The 18,708-nt window shown below is 36.2% G+C and overlaps 1 protein-coding gene across 1 annotated transcript in view; it reads right to left on the reverse strand.

The window, feature by feature from the left end:
* The window catches only part of pcdh15a (protocadherin-related 15a), a 234,406-nt gene that overhangs the window by 75,302 nt on the left and 140,396 nt on the right, over positions 1–18,708 (reverse strand). Inside the window, exons 14-20 of the mRNA XM_016273291.1 lie at positions 17,271–17,420; positions 16,389–16,582; positions 16,167–16,299; positions 13,233–13,312; positions 11,284–11,377; positions 9,627–9,755; positions 5,010–5,315 (exon numbers count right to left, since the gene is read on the reverse strand). Of these exons, the coding sequence (XP_016128777.1) occupies positions 5,010–5,315; positions 9,627–9,755; positions 11,284–11,377; positions 13,233–13,312; positions 16,167–16,299; positions 16,389–16,582; positions 17,271–17,420 (1,086 nt within the window). The remainder of the gene's footprint in view (positions 1–5,009; positions 5,316–9,626; positions 9,756–11,283; positions 11,378–13,232; positions 13,313–16,166; positions 16,300–16,388; positions 16,583–17,270; positions 17,421–18,708) is intronic.

The raw sequence follows: 18,708 nt of genomic DNA on the forward strand, positions 1-18,708 counted from the left end.
ACGTATGTAACCATGGTTCCCCGAAGGGAATGAGATGCTGCGTCTCAGGGCCATACTTCCGGCATCCCTGCCGGTGCTTGCTTCACTCCTGAAGCTGACGCCGGTTTCATCGCACGTGCTTTTATGCTTCCTGGTCGCTACATCACCCCGCCCGTGACGTCTCGCTCATCCATTGGACTGATTACACATATGATTCAGAGCGTGGTCATGCTGAAGGCGTTCCTGTAGCGTTTAGACGCAGCTCGAGTTCCTGAACGGGAACGTCTCCAGGTTACGTATGTAACCATGGTTCCCCGAAGGGAATGAGATGCTGCGTCTCAGGGCCATACTTCCGGCATCCCTGCCGGTGCTTGCTTCACTCCTGAAGCTGACGCCGGTTTCATCGCACGTGCTTTTATGCTTCCTGGTCGCTACATCACCCCGCCCGTGACGTCTCGCTCATCCATTGGACTGATTACACATATGATTCAGAGCGTGGTCATGCTGAAGGCGTTCCTGTAGCGTTTAGACGCAGCTCGAGTTCCTGAAGGGGAACCATGGTTACATACGTAACCTGGAGACGTTTCCCCTGAGATTCAGAGCCACATTACAGGGGGTAATAAAAATTACTTCAGAAGGATGGCAGCATCATTATGTAATTTTTACACAGAGATTGGTAAATCTGTCAGTAAAATCTGTTGACTTTAGCAATCTTTGTTGCATTGTATGCTAACGGTGACCATTCAAAAATGGGAAATAGCACTTTTCAATTGTTTTTCTCCAAAGTTTGCAGGCCTGTAACTCAAGAAATATTACAGATATCTTAATGGCAAAATAGATTTGGGGTTTTAACAAATATTTCTTTTGGTATCTTCATTTTTAAGGATCTATCTGGTACCATTCCAGCGATATTGAAATCTCAATATGGCTCCTGGAGTAAATTGTTTAATTGTACACATTTAGAATGGTCAAAAACCAAATGTGGGTCACTTTGCACTCAGCTGATACTTTTTCTTTCTCTATGTCTGACACATATCTTGTTTCCCTCCATCAAAACAATAGCATAGAACAGACTCAAGACATATTAAAGATATATCAATATAATTTTAAGTTAACTTAATCAACTTTTCTTTTGTAATCCTCATTTTTAAGATCATATATGGTTCAATCCCAGAAATATGGGGAGCCCATTACTACTACTAGTGGTAGGAATTTTAATCCATGGCAGTGATGCTAAAAAGATTTGTTCACTAGTTTGTTCTTCTGCTGGCTACATTGTTTCACAAGTTGGCTGCATCATAATCATTCTCATTAAATCCACACTGAATGAACTCCTCTGTAAAGTTGCATTATTGTTGGAATTCAAGGCTTAATCAAATAAATAGATAAATAAATAAATACATACATACATACAAACAATACAGAAATGCACATCCAAAACCAAAAGCTGTAATTTCAGTGTATGGACATGTATCTTTTTTTACTATAGATTACTATTGCAATAATGTGCACTGACGAATTGTGCACAATTAGACAAAGAACATGAATTAAGCAAGTAAAAACGGGCCAATTTTGATTTCATTGATCGCATTGCATTTTGTTTGATTTCACAGTTTGTTGAGCATTAAATCAACTCAACAAACCATAAATATCATAGCAGAAGAGCAGCATGCATTCTCTCCGAGATATACAGATGTATGAATGCCATTGTATTAGATGACAAAATATCAAGTCCAAACTATAGCGGACATTTTCTCAGAATTAACTTTTACTTAGTATTTTTCTAAATACATTTAGACTTTTCAACATCATTGTGTGAAATGTTTTACATGTAAAGTGTGCTTGCGTTATCCTTCTTAAAAATAAATGCCACTTGTTTTGATATGTTGTTATCCAATATAATGCAATGACATTTATACATTTCTAAGTGTGCCTCAGCTGTCCAGATATATTTTGGGGCCACTGCCCATGTTAAGCACACATAGATTCATAGTTGCGTTCCACATGTGTGTGTATCTGAAGCTGAAAGCTAACGGACAGCACTAGGCCTGTAGCAATAATCAATATATCGACTTATCGCGCAATATATGTACATGACATCAATAATTTTTGGTGACGCAATATATCGCCTGTAGCGTCTGGACCACTCAAACACACAATATATATTTTGTTAGCTAGATTTAACAAATACTCTGTAACACCCCAGGAAGCTGAACAGGCCCCTGGTTCCATAGCAATGCTGACATCCGATACATTTACGACCTCCTGGAATTTAGGTGAAGAAAATAGCTTCCTTGCCCATAAGGAAAATCCACAAGGGAAGGACTTTTCTTTGCTAATTAATTAATAGGAAAACCTTTCTTTGAATGAACACACATGATCCTTCAGGTCATTGGGTATATTATTGTCATTGTGTATTTTGTCTTTGAAATTGTATACTGTGATTCAGGCTTATAATCGAAACACACTCCTGTCATCCTTTCACTATATGTAATCCTATAACCAGGAAATTAACGTTCTTAGAATTGACAAGACAGTTGACCCTGAGAGGTCAGCTAAATATCTACAGCGGATCTAATATATTCATAATTAATTATAACTAGTTATGGTTAATTATTCATATTTCCCATGAGCTGAGTCACTACAGCCATATATACTCAAAAATTAATGTCACCGTGTTTTTTACATTCCACTTGTGCCTGTGTCTTTTGCAGCTTCTTGTACATAACGTGTGTAGTTATGAGGTGCTAGTTCAAATTTTAAAAATGCTTCTACAAAAGTTTCATCTGAAGATATGGCCTTGTTTAGGGATAGTGATTGTGTTTTTCAGGAATAGTGTGCATCCTTAATTTACAGAGAAAAGAAGGTCAGGGAAAAATCAGTAGATGGAAAAATCTCCATAAAAGCGCATTTTTCTTTTTTTGTACTTGTTACTTTGCACTTATTGTTAGAAAATGTTTATTTATTCAAGTTTTTTATGGTATCTAATATTTTGATACTTATTTTCCATTATCTAAATATTCTCAAATTAAAAGTTTGTTGTCATTTGGAAGTGTGTAGGCCTTCTTGCATTATTATGCTGTTACATTATGATTATATATTCAGTGGCATAAAATGGTCTTTAAAATGACAAAAATATTGTTTATCGCAATTATTTCTGGGGCAATATATCGCACAACAAAAAGTTGTTATCGTGACAGGCCTAGAAAGCACAGCACAGCACAGCAGAGGAGAGGCGCTCTGAGCAGCTCTGTGTCTCTGTGGGTGTGGGAACCTTTCAGGTGTCTTTCTTTGATGTGGGAGGCACAAGGAATTAAATTCCACACTGATCTTGAAGGTTTTAGAAGTATATAAATAAAGCTCGAGACCCCCAGAGAGAAGCAGCCCAGGGAATCTGATTAGCTGATCAGCCCCTGACCAGATCCTGTCACCAGGACCCACGGCGCTCTGACACCAGCCAGTGCTGCAGGGACCCGAAGGTGTCAGACACACTGAGATAAAAATAAAGCAGCAAGATCACTGTCTTCAAACAGTGTCACTCATTTGCCCCTCATCCACCAACCACACACACATACTCAACCTTATTTTTTGCTGCTTAATAATTATTGTGGAAACCAGTATATATGTATGCATGCATGTGTTTATTCATATTTTGTGATGAAAAAAGTTCAAAAGAATTTTTAATATTTTATAACATTATAAACGTCTTTGTTACTTTTATTTATTTATTTAAATGTTACTTACCCCAGACTTTTGAATGGTAATGTATCACGTTTTTCACAAAAAATTTAGCAGCAAAAACTGTCTTCAACACTGATAACGATAAAATAAATGTTTTTTAAGCATCAAATCAGCATATTAGAATGATTTTGAAGGATCATGCGACACTGAAGACTGGAGTAATGATGCTGAAAATTAGCATTGTTATCACAGAAATAAATTACATTTTAAATATTTAAAATAGAAAACCATTATTTAAAATTGTAACAATATTTAACAATATTACTGTTTTTTCCCCTGTATTTTTGAACAAATAAATGCAGCCCTGGTGAGCAAAAGAGATCTAAATTATTCCAAGCTTTCCAAGGTCACCTGTATTTTTTTTTTACAAATATATAAAAACAGGTGGCCACATCTTGCATGAAATTTATTTAAATGCTTTGATGCAACACACATATTTGAGTTACTCAATTATTTACTTCATTTGTATTCTGCCAATTCATTTTTAGAAACCAGACATTTATTTACTATTATCCTTTTGACATTTTCAGACCATAAACAAAAGTATAAAGACCAACCATGACTGGAATTCAAGCAACACTGGACCCCATTGATATTTACCAGAAGAATGTCACACAGATTTGGAATGACATGAGGCTGAGTAAATGATGACAGTATTTTCATGTTTGGCTAAACTATCCCTTAAAGTTGGACTGCAAATAATATCCAAATAAGACAGAGTTTTCCACATTAAAGTGGAGTAACAGTTTAGTGAGTTCGCCTCTGAGACTTTTTGCTCATATTTGTCTCTAGTTTATATAAAATTAATTGGTGATTGTGTTGTTACGTTGGCGTTCTGCTAAAACTCCCAAGAGTGTGATCGTTTAGAGGCACATTTACCACAAGACAGCATCTCCTGCTTTTCACACTGGGTCTGTCAAGAGTGTCAATATTTATCTAGTTAAATATGCCGCCTGTCAGGAATAAACAGGGAAATGCAGAGACGTTTTCCCCCCACACTCTCAGGGGAAACTAAACACACATAATCAGCCAGTTACTGTCAGGCCAGCAGACACAACACAGATAGACAGACACATAAATAAACACACACCCACCCACAGACAATCTGCTTTTCCTTCCTTTCTGAAAGTCAGGTTAGAAGCCCAGGTCAAACGGAGGCAGAAATTTCGCAGTTCACCTTTAACTTTCTCAACAGCTTATGCCACTCAGCAACGTAAAATTGTGAAGTATTCAGATATGAGAGAACTACACAACAAGAACGCTGAGCTATGGATGAGCCAAGCACTTACACTGAGTCTCAGGATGACGGTTCCAGCGGGGGTGTTTTCTGGGACGTTGACGGTGTAGATGGGCTGGGAAAACACAGGGCTGTTGTCATTGATGTCTGTCACCTCCACCAGCAGTGTGATGGTGGTCCTGCGGGGGTCCACTGCTCCATCTGACGCCTCCACGATCAGATCGTACCAGCTCCGTGTCTCTCGGTCCAACGGAACCGCACTGAAGATGCTGCCCGTGGCGTTTATGGTGAACAGAGACACAAAGGAGAGCAAACGGTATCGGACCTGACCGTTGAGCCCGCCATCAGGATCGGTGGCCTGAAAACAGAGACATGCACTCACGATCATGATTTTTTAAATATAGTATGTTCAACATTTTTTTAGTTATTTAAATCATCTTTTGTTTTGATTTGCATCCATCAAGTTAAGGTGCTACTTTTAAATAATTGCTACTACCTATAAATAATTGCTACTTATAAATAGTTGCTACTACAAATAAATGGATTTCTTATGTCTTATGTCACCAGCGTTGCCAGATTGGGCGGGTTCCCGCTCAATTGGGCGGTTTTGAATTTGATTGTGCGAGTAAAAATTGGCTTGGGCGGGTGGACAAAATTTGGGCTGGTTTGGGGTCAGTTTGGCGGTTTTCAAACATGTAAATTGCATAGGCTAATTGTTTAACAAACAAGCCCAAGTGTGCATGTACTGCATCCAAGCAGTCATCACAACGTTACTAAACACACACACACACACACACTGCAGAGGCTGGTGCTGATGTAAATGTCAACAGCCGCACTTATCACAAGGGCTCAGCAGACAGACGTTATGCTTCATGAATGACAAGCTTTTAGCAAGATAAGTTATAACGTATCTTATTTTGAACGTAGTATGACTGTATTTTCAAGTAATCACAATGCCTAAATATAAGTTAAAGAGTGGGAGAGTGACTCATCTCTCAAAACCTGAATTATTGTGGAGTGAGATGACAAGAAGGCTCTATCATTGCAACTCCGAAATCAGAGCAAATTTGAATTAATCAAAACCGAAATTAAATATCTCGGTTTATGCGATCTTGTCTTTTATATTTTAAACGGTCCAGATTTATAAATCCTTGAAAACAGCTAGACTTGATTAGTTTTGACTGTGCAAAGTTCTGTATTATGTTCTACAATATGAACTTAACAAGAGGCTTCTCTAGTTCTGTGTAAATTTTTAGAATGACACGGAGGTAAGCGCATTATTATTGTTGTTATTTTTTTTTTAATTGTCGGATTATAATTCAGTATGTATCCTATCAATGAATGACACAGTTTTTACTGTCATGGTGTGTGCATGAACGAGTGTGAAATAGCCTACCTGCTTATTACGCTGCTTTTTCCTATCGCTTATATTGGGCAATTTTTGCATTTAAATTGGATTATTCAGACTGCTGACATTGAAAATGATGCATGTGTTGTTTCGAGGGTATTGGTTAATTTCTTGATTGCCGTTTTGACAGTGTCTGCTTGCATATTTTATTCATGTTCGGTAGCCTAATTCTCTTTAATGTAGGCTATTTACCCCGATTTGATCCGTTTACCTGGGAAATTGATCTAACGTTAAATTTCATATTATTTTGTTGTCATTATTTTGTTTTAAGGAGTTAAAAATGGCCCTTATCAACCTTGATTTACATATCCCATCACATTATTTTCACAGTTTGACAGGGTTTTTGTGAGCTTTTGGGCTGGAAATCGTCCATCCAATCTGGCAACACTGGCGCTCACATTCTCCCTCTTCACTGCTTGCTGTCGCCGTTTAAAAGTTATGTCTAATGTGGATAGAAGTCTGTCTAATAATCAGAGAGAACTGTTAAACAAAGGAATTAAACGGTATACAGAAAAGTATTATAACGATTGCTTTTATATTATTAGTAATAGAAAGGCAAACATTATAATACTTTCTCGTTTACCATCAGCATTTAGCAAATACACATTTATATAATTTAAACAAATCTTTGAATGTCCAATAAACATTTAATTTCACTTACTTAGTCGAATGCAGCTGTGAGATCTTGTGAAGTGTGAATTTGTATCCTGCATGATTGTGTTTACTCTGCGTGACAGTCAGTTCATGCACATTGAATGCGGACAGGAGGAGAGTTCAGCTTCACTGGAGATGCGCGATCGACAAACTTTAAAATCGTGATTTCAAACTATGCTGGGCTCTATTCAAATGCCCACTGTCATATTTATGTCATTTTCACTCTGTGCTGTATGTCAAATGAGTGTTACCTTGGCTTTATTTGAAAAAATATGATTCCCAATGCGCACAAACTTCTCAGATTACTGAGTGCCCTGTTGGTTATTGTTTACTTCCTTTTTACTTATATATTTGTAAATATTTATTTATTTGTGAAAAATACTGTAACAGGATTACAGAATCAAGTTGTTATCTAAAGTATAAGTAATGTTTATTTTACACATTTATTTGTATAATTATTTTTCTAATTATTTCAAATTTCTTAAATATAAATATATAATTAAAATTATATTAACATATATATATATAAGTTTTTGACTGCATCGACTTGTCGGTCGACCACTAATTATGATATAAAATTATTCAAATCGTGATATACAATTTTGGTTTCACCTTTACCAAGCATCCAGCGCAGCCTTTACAATGGATAAATAAATAAATAAACAAACAAATAAATAACATTTAAATAATCACTGGCAGTCCTTTAGGGCAAAGAAATAAAGACTTGCTGAACTAATCTTAATTCCTGCATGGTTACAGCAGCTCATTTGTATGTGTGCATGGGAGCAGTGCTCGGCTGTAATGGCTTCAGAGGTGCCTGCTATAATTCCTTTCTGTAGTAATTACAGATGCAGATGGGAAGAATAACTGGGGGGGATAAACTTATTAGACAAGCAAGCCGGGTTAGCGACATGAATGAAACAGACTCCATGAGAAGAGAGGGGGAGAGATAAGAGGAGGGACAGGAAGATGAGGGGGATGAAGGGCCAAAATCCAAATGCGGGCGAATGGAAATAAGTGAAATGAAAAGAGCATGTCTGAGCCTTGAGAAATTACAGCCACATCCGAGTGCTGAAGAATGAAAGTGCTGCCCACGGCCCTCTCACCAGCAGCACTCATCAAACGTCCTGACAGCACACGTACATGCCAGCTGCTCGCCTCAATAATTAACTAATGGATTGAAAACGTAAACAGAGTGATAAATAAACAAACAACACTTCACAATACGTAACTAAAAACCTGTTTCCTAACGTCACTGTTGACTGCTATTCAGTATCAGGAAACATTTCACCAATTTTTGGTGAATTTTTTTGACACTTTTTGCCTTCACTAGATCATTTTTAAAAGTACATTTAGACCATATACAGGCAATGTATTTATTTATTTATATAATATATATATATAATTATAAAAAAAAAACACACACACACACACACACACACACACACACACACACACACACACACGTCAACAATTCTGTGTTTTTCTGTCAATATGGGGTGCTGTGTGTACATTAATGAGGAAAAAAATTAACTTAAATGATTTTAGCAAATGGCTGCAATATAACAAAGAGTGAAAAATTTAAGGGGGTCTGAATACTTTCCGTACCCACTGTATATATATATATATATATATAACAAAAACCTTGATTTGTTGGCAAAATAAAATTGTCCCCAGAGTGAACATGTCTTCAAAGCTAATTGTTTTATTGAAGCCTTGTTTGAAGCTCTCAGTGTGAATAGTATCTTAAGGCTTTTGGACACGTTAGCCTGTGGCAAACAACATGGCTGTAAGTGTCTGTAGAGCGGAAACACACTGATGTGCATTTGTGATGTGTGAAGTGTTTGTATGTGTATGCTTGTTTGTTGTCACAGCACAATAAGAATCCAGGTGGTTTTGATCTCCACAGGGATCTGTGTGTGAATTTGAGAGTGAGGCCTCAAAGTTTGGTGAGCACCTGATGTTGTGAACATGGCAGACAACACAGAACATGAGAGGATGATGAAATAAAAAGAAAGATGATGGAAAGAGAGAGAACAGCTCATAGGGAGGGATGCATCTTGAGCAATGTCCAAGAAACAAATTTTTCGTTGTTTAGTAGTTACTTCATGAAAACAATCTCATGTCATATGAGGTCAGCATGCACTAAATTATTTAAATCACAATTTTACTCAAGCATGAAGGCACCGTTGGGTCACCTCACTCCTGTCAATCACATTGACACCAAACTCAGTGATCAAGACATCACAGAACAACAAATGAGCGGTAAAGAGCCTCATAATGACAACACGGCATTGTGAATGAAAGCTTAACGCATCTTTCATTGATTATCTTTCTTACCAACCAAAGCATGATTAATCAAACACGCTAATTAAAAATCTAACCACTTGGCAGGGCGGAACAGAAGCAGTCATAAGGGACTGACTGTAAGGTGACTAATGACTCTAATTTACCATGACTTAATTAGGGAACAATAGAAAGTGATGTCTGAAGATCTGTGCGGCACGACAGTTAAAGGGGCGGCAGGTGTAAACCTCACGGGACCCTCAGAAGCTAAAAATCTCACCAAAACTAAAGATACTTTACTTATTTTGTCATGGAACTTACCCTGACTTGACCCACGAGCACATTGGCCTCTTCCTCCCTCACGGTCAGATTTCTGGGAAGAGTGAGGTCGAAGGTGGGGTCGTTGTCATTAACATCCGTGATGACAATGCTGACAGTGGCTGTGGAAATCTACAAATATATACAGATTAATTCAATATCAACAGGAATTAAATATATAAGAATGGCAAGTTACCGGATCAACATTCTTGTTGGTCCTGAAACAAAATGATTTTGCTATCTTATAAATCTGTAATTATGAAGGATGAAGATGAAGGTCTTTGCAGAAAATTTAGGGAGGAATTGTTAGTTTGTTTGTGCCTATAAACCTATAAAAAGCACAGCCCTGACAGATCTGAACCCTGGAGTTCAGTGTGCACTTGCTGTCAAACCCTGAACCTTTCACATTATTCATTCTGACATTCACCCTGCTGCTGTCTGTCAGTCTTTCTTTTTTTTGCCTTTTTAAATATTGAAAATGACTTCTCTAGGAATACCATTCACCATTTAGTTTCTGACTCTATTCCAGAAACACATTTACAGAGATGTAATTAAATCATAAGCAATTGAGTTCCTGGGGCTTAAAAGTTTAATAGCACACAGTGATGAATATAAATTCAACCGATCAGTCAAGATCAGCATGTAGAGTTTAAATCCCAGTGGGATGTGCATGAAAAATTAATTCACCAAAAAAAAAACGAGGGAAGGAAAGAAAAAAAAAAAATTCTGGAAAGGGAATTATATATTCATATATGGAGTTGTTGTTTGGCAAAAACATGTTCAGGTGCACTACAAAATTATGTTTTTCTTTTTCTTTACATTTCTGTCAAGAGGCATCAACACCATCAAATACGCACACATAAACACTGACTGAAAGACAAGTGCGAAACTAATGTGCTGAACCCCACTGAAGCCTGTTTGATCTCAAAAACGTTGCACTAGCTCACTGAATTCAAGCTGCACTGAATATTTCATTAGATATCATTATCATGTTTTAAGAGGTGAAGGTCAGGTAAATTACTTTGATTAATTAACCTCTTTGCACTTTCCATGACCATGATCTGGAATGGAAATGATTTAATGGACTTGTTAGACAAGATGAAAGTCATTTTGCCCAGTCATGTTGTGCAGGGAAAGAGTAAGGCACGTCCTTCTGTCTCAAAATGCTTTTTACATGCCTGTCTTTCTTGAAAACTCCCTCCTCATCAGCTCTACAGATATCAGGCTGTGTTTGATAAATGAGCTTCATGCAGTCATTTAGCACTCCAGCGTTTCTGTTTGCTAAAATTCTTTCATTAGAGAAGCTAAGCTGATAATACAAGTGAATGTTCTTTTAAAAAAGGTGAATGTGTTTAAACAGAATGTGCACTGAGTCTCATTACAGAACATCCCTGAGGAGTTTTTGGCAGTAATGACTATGCAAAAGGAATAAATTAATTAATACCAAATGATATAGAAATACAGTTTTCCAGCTATGTTTGTGTAGCTACTTTGCACTTTTGTGTAGACACTGTATGCATTTAAAGCAACATGAATATGTGCCATAAAACCTATTATATGAAAGATATGAAAAGAGGGTGTGAAGAGATCAGACGTTTGAATCAGAGCGGCCATCAGTCAGTGTTATAGTGCTGATATTGTGGGATGGGTGCAGTCTCACCCCTCCTGGGTGGCCGTCAGATGCCGTGACGATGAGGCGATACTGGTCGATGGTCTCTCTGTCCAGAGGTTTGGCCAGCAGCAGAAGACCTATACTGAACAGACACAAAACATGTTAATTAAATTTCTTATTTAACTGCTTGCCTCAGTCTAAATATTTTCATCTCATAATTCTTTTAAGCTTTATTTTCTGCCATATAAAAAAAAGTACACAGAGACAAACTGGGAAGGGACGTAGAAAAAAAATTAATGAAATAATTGTTTCAGCTGCATACCCTCAGAAACCAACTACTGCCTTGATCAATATAAGCAAAGACCCTCACTGTACATATTATAGTATTGATTTTTTTCTTAATTATGCCTTTACAATTGTCTATTTTTATATTGAGGACAGTGATTAATCTCGTAATCTAAATTAAATGAGCATTTTAACCAAACTTTATTCAGTCATTCACTCCTCTTTGTTGTTTCAAAACCTCTATGATTCTTTTCTTCAAACACAATGAATGGTGAAACATATACTATACATACTCCAAGATGAGTCACATCAGTGATGTCAAACTTCATTGGGTCTCATAACCCAATCATAATGCACCAAATTTGAATATGCTAATTTTCAAATTGCACAAATTAGATTTGAGGGCACTATTTTCAGTGCACAATATATGTTCCATATATAAAGCTATTGCAGATATTCAGAGTTATGAATCATACAGGATATTTTTTATATGAATAATACAGGATATTTTTATGACACTTCTAACATGCTTTTTGACATTTTTTTTTAATCTTGTCATTTTTATATTTAAAGCAAGGTTTTTGAGCAGTGTAGAGTAGGGCTTGTTGTTTGTAATTTCTCTGATCACAAATGCAGACATGGTTTTATGTTTACGCGGCGAGATGCAACGCAACACGTAAAAAGACAGTATAAGTCATTATAATTCATAATTATGTCCCCACTGGATGCAACGAATGCCTCGTTTATAATGGGTTTTCATGTTTTTGAATCATCGTTCCGGCCTGACAGGGCATCATCACAGTATGGTAAGGGGTGTAACATTTCCATCACATGCTTGAGGTATTCGGCCAATCATAACGTGCTAGATAGCTGGCCAATCACAGCACACCTTGCTTTTCAGACCGATGAGCTTTGTAAAAATCTACGCGTTTCAGAAAGGCGGGCATAGAGGAGAAACAATAATGTACAGTATTTGGAAAATAATGTGTTTTTTTAACCTTAAACCGCATAAACACATTTCGTTACACCAAATACACAAAATAATGTTCTTTTTAGCAACATCATATGACGCCTTTAAGTGTCATTAATAAACCAACTATATGATGTTACAATTAGATAAAGCCTTTCAATTTCTCACACAATCTCTCCCACCATCAGAAATGTTCACACTGTAAGCTTGTTTGTGATTTGTCTCGTCTTCATGCCTCCAATGAGGGATTCTCATGCAGAGAGACACAAATGTACAGTGGGGCAAAAAAGTATTTAGTCAGCCACCAATTGTGCACGTTCTCCCACTTAAAAAGATGAGAGAGGCCTGTAATTTTCATCATAGGTATACCTCAACTATGAGAGACAAAATGAGAAAAAAAAAATCCAGAAAATCACATTGTAGGATTTTTAAAGAATGAATTGGTAAATTCCTCGGTAAAATAAGTATTTGGTCACCTACAAACAAGCAAGATTTCTGGCTCTCACAGACCTGTAACTTCTTCTTTTGTATAGACAATATGCAATATATGAACTAGATATTCCCGTCCCTAAACTCAATTGGATGAGTCAGTGTTGCTGTGTTGGGCTGGTCAGAATGCGCAAATAAAGGGAATATTCTGAATGCAATACAGAGTCGGTGTGTTACACTTTTAGTGGAAATGTAGTTTTATAGGATCTGTATATACTTAATTGATTAATTTTGTTTATTAATGAAAACTTACGTTCGTGAAAGGTTGAAAACCTGCTGTGGGTCACCGCTTGCTATCTGATAGGTGATCGGATCCAGCTCACGGTCTGTAGCCTGTGAAAATACACCAGTTCACACTTAATTTATACTAGTAGTTCAGACAAGTACTGGCTGGTGAAAAATAAAATCAATGTAACAAAATCAATTGCAGGATAACAATGCAAAGGCCAAGTCTGATTGAAGGGCATGATGAACAAATGTAGAATCAGTGACATTTTACAACATATATAAATTTAAAACCCTACACCTTTGCTAGATTTTACAGGATATCTGCGGTTATTGATTATGCTGTTTTCTAAGTTTGACAGCTCAATCTGTCTGTGCACCAGAGTTGTCTAAAATCATATACTATTTTAATTACAAAATTATAATTAAGGTATATTGTTTCAAATCATGAAACAGGTTTGTGTTCCTGACTTTTTGATGATGCATATCCTCAGCACAGTTTGCAGTGCAGGCCGCAATATTAATATTACATTTGTTGTCTCTTAGAAATGCACATTTGACAGTAGCTTGAGTTGACAGTAGTAGTAGCTTGAGTTAGGATGCAGATGTAAATTTATGTTCATTAACAAAAACAGTAACATCTGTAAAAATGGTAAAAACCTAATTTTTATATGATAAAATTTAAGTATTCTTTTATTAAAATTAATCATTGGTTTTCTATAGTAGCATATATTTGGATCATGATAAGCACAGTAAACCACACAGATAGTACCTCAACACCATGGTAAAAATGTAGCGATATGGTTTCTAAGTTTTTGCATGAAAAACAGTAGTCTAAATACATTTAGTATAAATTAACAAATGCTACCACTTAATCACAAAAAATACTGTAATTATATTCCATTACTCCTTTAATACATGGTTACATTAATAATATAATAAAATTCAATATGAATATCCCACATTTACAGGTGCATCTCAATAAATTAGAATGTCGTGGAAAAGTTCATTTATTTCAGTAATTCAACTCAAATTGTGAAACTCATGTATTAAATAAATTCAATGCACACAGACTGAAGTAGTTTAAGTCTTTGGTTCTTTTAATTGTGATGATTTTGGCTCACATTTAACAAAAACCCACCAATTCACTATCTCAACAAATTAGAATACTTCATAAGACCAATAAAAAAAAAAAAACATTTTTAGTGAATTGTTGGCCTTCTAGAAAGTATGTTAATTTACTGTACATGTACTCAATACTTGGTAGGGGCTCCTTTTGCTTTAATTACTGCCTCAATTCGGTGTGGCATGGAGGTGATCAGTTTGTGGCACTGCTGAGGTGGTATGGACGCCCAGGTTTCTTTGACAGTGGCCTTCAGCTCATCTGCATTTTTTGGTCTCTTGTTTCTCATTTTCCTCTTGACAATACCCCATAGATTCTCTATGGGGTTCAGGTCTGGTGAGTTTGCTGGCCAGTCAAGCACACCAACACCATGGTCATTTAACCAACTTTTGGTGCTTTTGGCAGTGTGGGCAGGTGTCAAATCCTGCTGGAAAATGAAATCAGCATCTTCGAAAAGCTGGACAGCAGAAGGAAGCATGAAGTGCTCCATAATTTCTTGGTAAACGGGTGCAGTGACGTTGGTTTTCAAAAAACACAATGGACCAACACCAGCAGATGACATTGCACCCCAAATCATCACAGACTGTGGAAACTTAACACTGGACTTCAAGCAACTTGGGCTATGAGCTTCTCCACCCTTCCTCCAGACTCTAGGACCTTGGTTTCCAAACGAAATACAAAACTTGCTCTCATCTGAAAAGAGGACTTGGGACCACTGGGCAACAGTCCAATTCTTCTTCTCCTTAGCATGGCAAACAAAGTAAATTTTACATGATAAATAATGGTTAAACGATTGCAGAAATATTATTCATTTAAAGGGTTTAAAGTGTAGTCTTGTTGAACATTAACAGAATGAACAGAAATCACACAGAACAGAATGAAATGTTATCATTTCATATTATGTAAATGAGTAAACTTCATTTAATAATGCAATTGAAAACATAATGCCATTGATATGACAACTGAATACAATAATAAAATGTTAGTGCCGTGATTTCAATATTCATAAGGATTAATTTTTAAATCTGTAAAGTTGTTCATATGTACATAATTTATATTTTAGGTGTCATCAATATTGAACGTTTAAATGCTGTAAATATGTCAGTATTTTTATGTTTTAGTGTCTGTGCAAACGTAAGTAAATGTACGTTTTGTAGATCCACATTTTACGTAAAATACATACAAATTCTAATGAGATCACATTGGAATGGCTTACAACATACTACTACTTCAGCAGTATCTTTACTGTGCATTCAGTAGTATGCTAATTTTCTGCATGCACAGAATACCCAGATGACCTACTACATTTATCAAAATGTGCAGTATACAAAAGGCCGTACTGCGTTGGATACTGCATCCCACAATGCAATGCATTCAGCTTGACCTTCTATTTCCAGTGTATCTGCCAACATCTTTTTTTGGCTCATAATTTGATCAGACTGCAAAGGCTTAAGACCAGGCTTCCAACACCTATTGACCCATGCATTTTCAAGACTTTTTCAGTCATCCGTGATTACTGGATAAGGATTTCTGCAAATAATTTAATAGAGATTGCACACAAAATGAAAAGTCAGTTAAATTTAAAACAATAATAATGATAAAAAAAATAGAAACCATAGCTAAAAATATTAAAATATATAAAATACTAAATATATTATTAAAATAAATATAAATTTTAAATTTAAATGAAATATAATATTAATATAACACACACTAAAAACTATATATGTGTGTGTGTGTGTGTGTGTTTAGTAGGTAGTTTTTAGTGTACAGTATACTGTGCAGTGTGCAGTAAGCAGTAGGCTAATATTCCATTCCAAGTCAAAACTATGTGTGTACCTGCAGATTTAACAGTATGGCTCCTATCCTCATGGCCTCACTGATCTCCAGGTTGTAGGTCTGTATGGGGAATCGTGGTGGACTCTGATTGTTGGGTGGCAGAACCTCTATATAGACCGTAGTTATGGAGCTCCTATATGCAGAGTAACAAAGAAAATAAAAGACCAAAGACACAAGCCGACAAAACAGAGATATAACTGATGTAATGCAGTCACATCTGACCTCCTCTCGGGGTCGGGAGCATTGTCTGACGCTCTGACGGTCAGTGCGTAGGAACGGCCGACGCTCAGCGTGACCCCTGGTGCTAACGTGATTCGTCCTGTGCGGTTGTTGATGATGAAATCGCCTTGATCTCCAGCCAGGATGATGTATGTGATGAGGCCGTTTAAACCAGCGTCAGCGTCCTGAGCCGTCAGCTGACAGAAGAAACAGAGACATTATTATTTTAAGCCACTTTCTTCTATTTCACACTGATCTTCATTATCTGTATGTCACAACAGTTTGGTATTACTCTTCCAAAAAGTGCTGTTATAATGTACTCGGATTTGAATATATTTTGGTATTTAATAATCTTTAGGTTAACTGATTTTAAAGAGAATGCACACACAAATAGCAATTTCAAATCAATGAAATTGTTTAGAACAACAATACAAAATTAACTAGAAACAAAAACTACAAGCAATGACTAAAAAATTATTATATTACATAAAATATTCTATTAAATACATATTCTATATAATTAAATAATCAATAATCACATTTCGTTGCTTTGCAGCCTGAAATGAAGATGGACAGATATGATCTGGTTCCTTTTTAAAAAAGTTGCTTAATTGCCTGCTATACTTTATGTTCATTTAGCTGAATGACTGTTTGCTTCATTTTCCACTTATTTCTTCAGAAAAAAAATCCAGACGCTGTTGAGTCACATTAAATAATTTGACTACAATCTTAAGTTAATAATGAAACAAACATAGTGCCGAGTTCATTTCACACTCCAAATCACATTTAGAGTTCTCAACAAACACTCCACTATGAATAAATTATTCATAAATGGCTTCTCATAAGCAAAGTGAGTGTTTCTGAGCTGTAGTGCTGTGTCCTCACCTGCAGGACGGTCTCTCCGGGTAGCATATTAGTGAAGATCTCCACACTGTAGGACACCAGACTGAAAGTGGGCGTGTTGTCATTCGCATCGATGACCAGGATGTCCACCATCACGGGTCTGCTCTGTTGAACGCCATCAGATGCCACCAACTTTGGGGGAAAATAAATAAATAAATAATTTCTATATGAATATATATATGTATATATATGTCTGATGTATAAATATTTGACATTATATATACTGTATATATAGGGCTGGTAAGTGATTACATTTTTTATCTAATTAATTACATGATGTGGCAATTAATTAATATAATTAATCTCAAATTAATTACACATCAAATATGCCATGAAAAGTCATGGTTGTGTAAAGCATCAAACAGACATTACACAAAGTAGCTTTGGAAAGAAATATTTTGTTTGATTCAACATAAAATGTATAACATATACTCTTTTGGACCATGAGGGTGAGTAAATGATGACAACATTTTTGGGTGGGTGAACTACTTTTAATAATTTATTATTATTATTATTACTATGGAAATATTATTTATTTAATGAAATGATACTGAAAAAAAAAACTAAAACTGCCAGTAGCTGGTGGTAAATGTCTTAATGATTAAGTCATTGAGTCATTTATTCATTCATTTGATTCGTTCAAATGTCTGATTCATTCAGGAGTGAAGTAAATGGTTCTCTTTATGAATGGTCCATTGAATTATTAGGCTTGTTCGACTTGAAGCGGATCATCACCATCAGATCGTTCGGTGTATGACATCAAAGTACCGCAAGAGCGATTAGAGAGCAGACGACTCTGCATGCTTTTGAATCGCTCTTGCGGGATTTTGATGTTGTACACCGATCGATCTGTGCAGCACCGCTTCAGATCCAACGCGCCTAATGATTCACCCAGTTCGTTCAAAATGTGCATTAAGAAATGAAATGCAGCTGCGTGTTGCTCGGAGACGAACAGTTCTGCATTGTCTTTACATTTTCCTTGGCAAAATTGAGCAAAACAGACAACACTGTGTCTAAAATAACACAATATTAACTTCTTATTTATTGAACTGTTGTATAAGATCAGTATCACATTTGCACTCGTGTGATATTGCACTTATTGCTCGTGTGATATTGCTTAACTAGGCTATATGATGTAAATATGAGACAAAAACTCAAACAGGGGCATTTTTGCCCCATATCTTGAATTTTAGGGACATTTTAACTACGTTCTCTAGGCTCCATCATGCAGTGAGTTGTTGCCCTGCATCATATCTGTAATCAATCAACTGTATGAAATGTCAGATGACCCACGTAGGTCTGGGACGAGGCAAGTGCGTTAAATGCGTTAATAATTTTAACGCGTTATTTTTCACCGTAATTAATTAATCTAATTAACACGATTACCAGCCCTAATATATATATATATATATATATATAT

Source organism: Sinocyclocheilus grahami, unplaced genomic scaffold (genome assembly GCF_001515645.1).
Source record: "Sinocyclocheilus grahami isolate Dianchi unplaced genomic scaffold, SAMN03320097.WGS_v1.1 scaffold77.1, whole genome shotgun sequence".
NCBI classification, from domain to species: domain Eukaryota; kingdom Metazoa; phylum Chordata; class Actinopteri; order Cypriniformes; family Cyprinidae; genus Sinocyclocheilus; species Sinocyclocheilus grahami.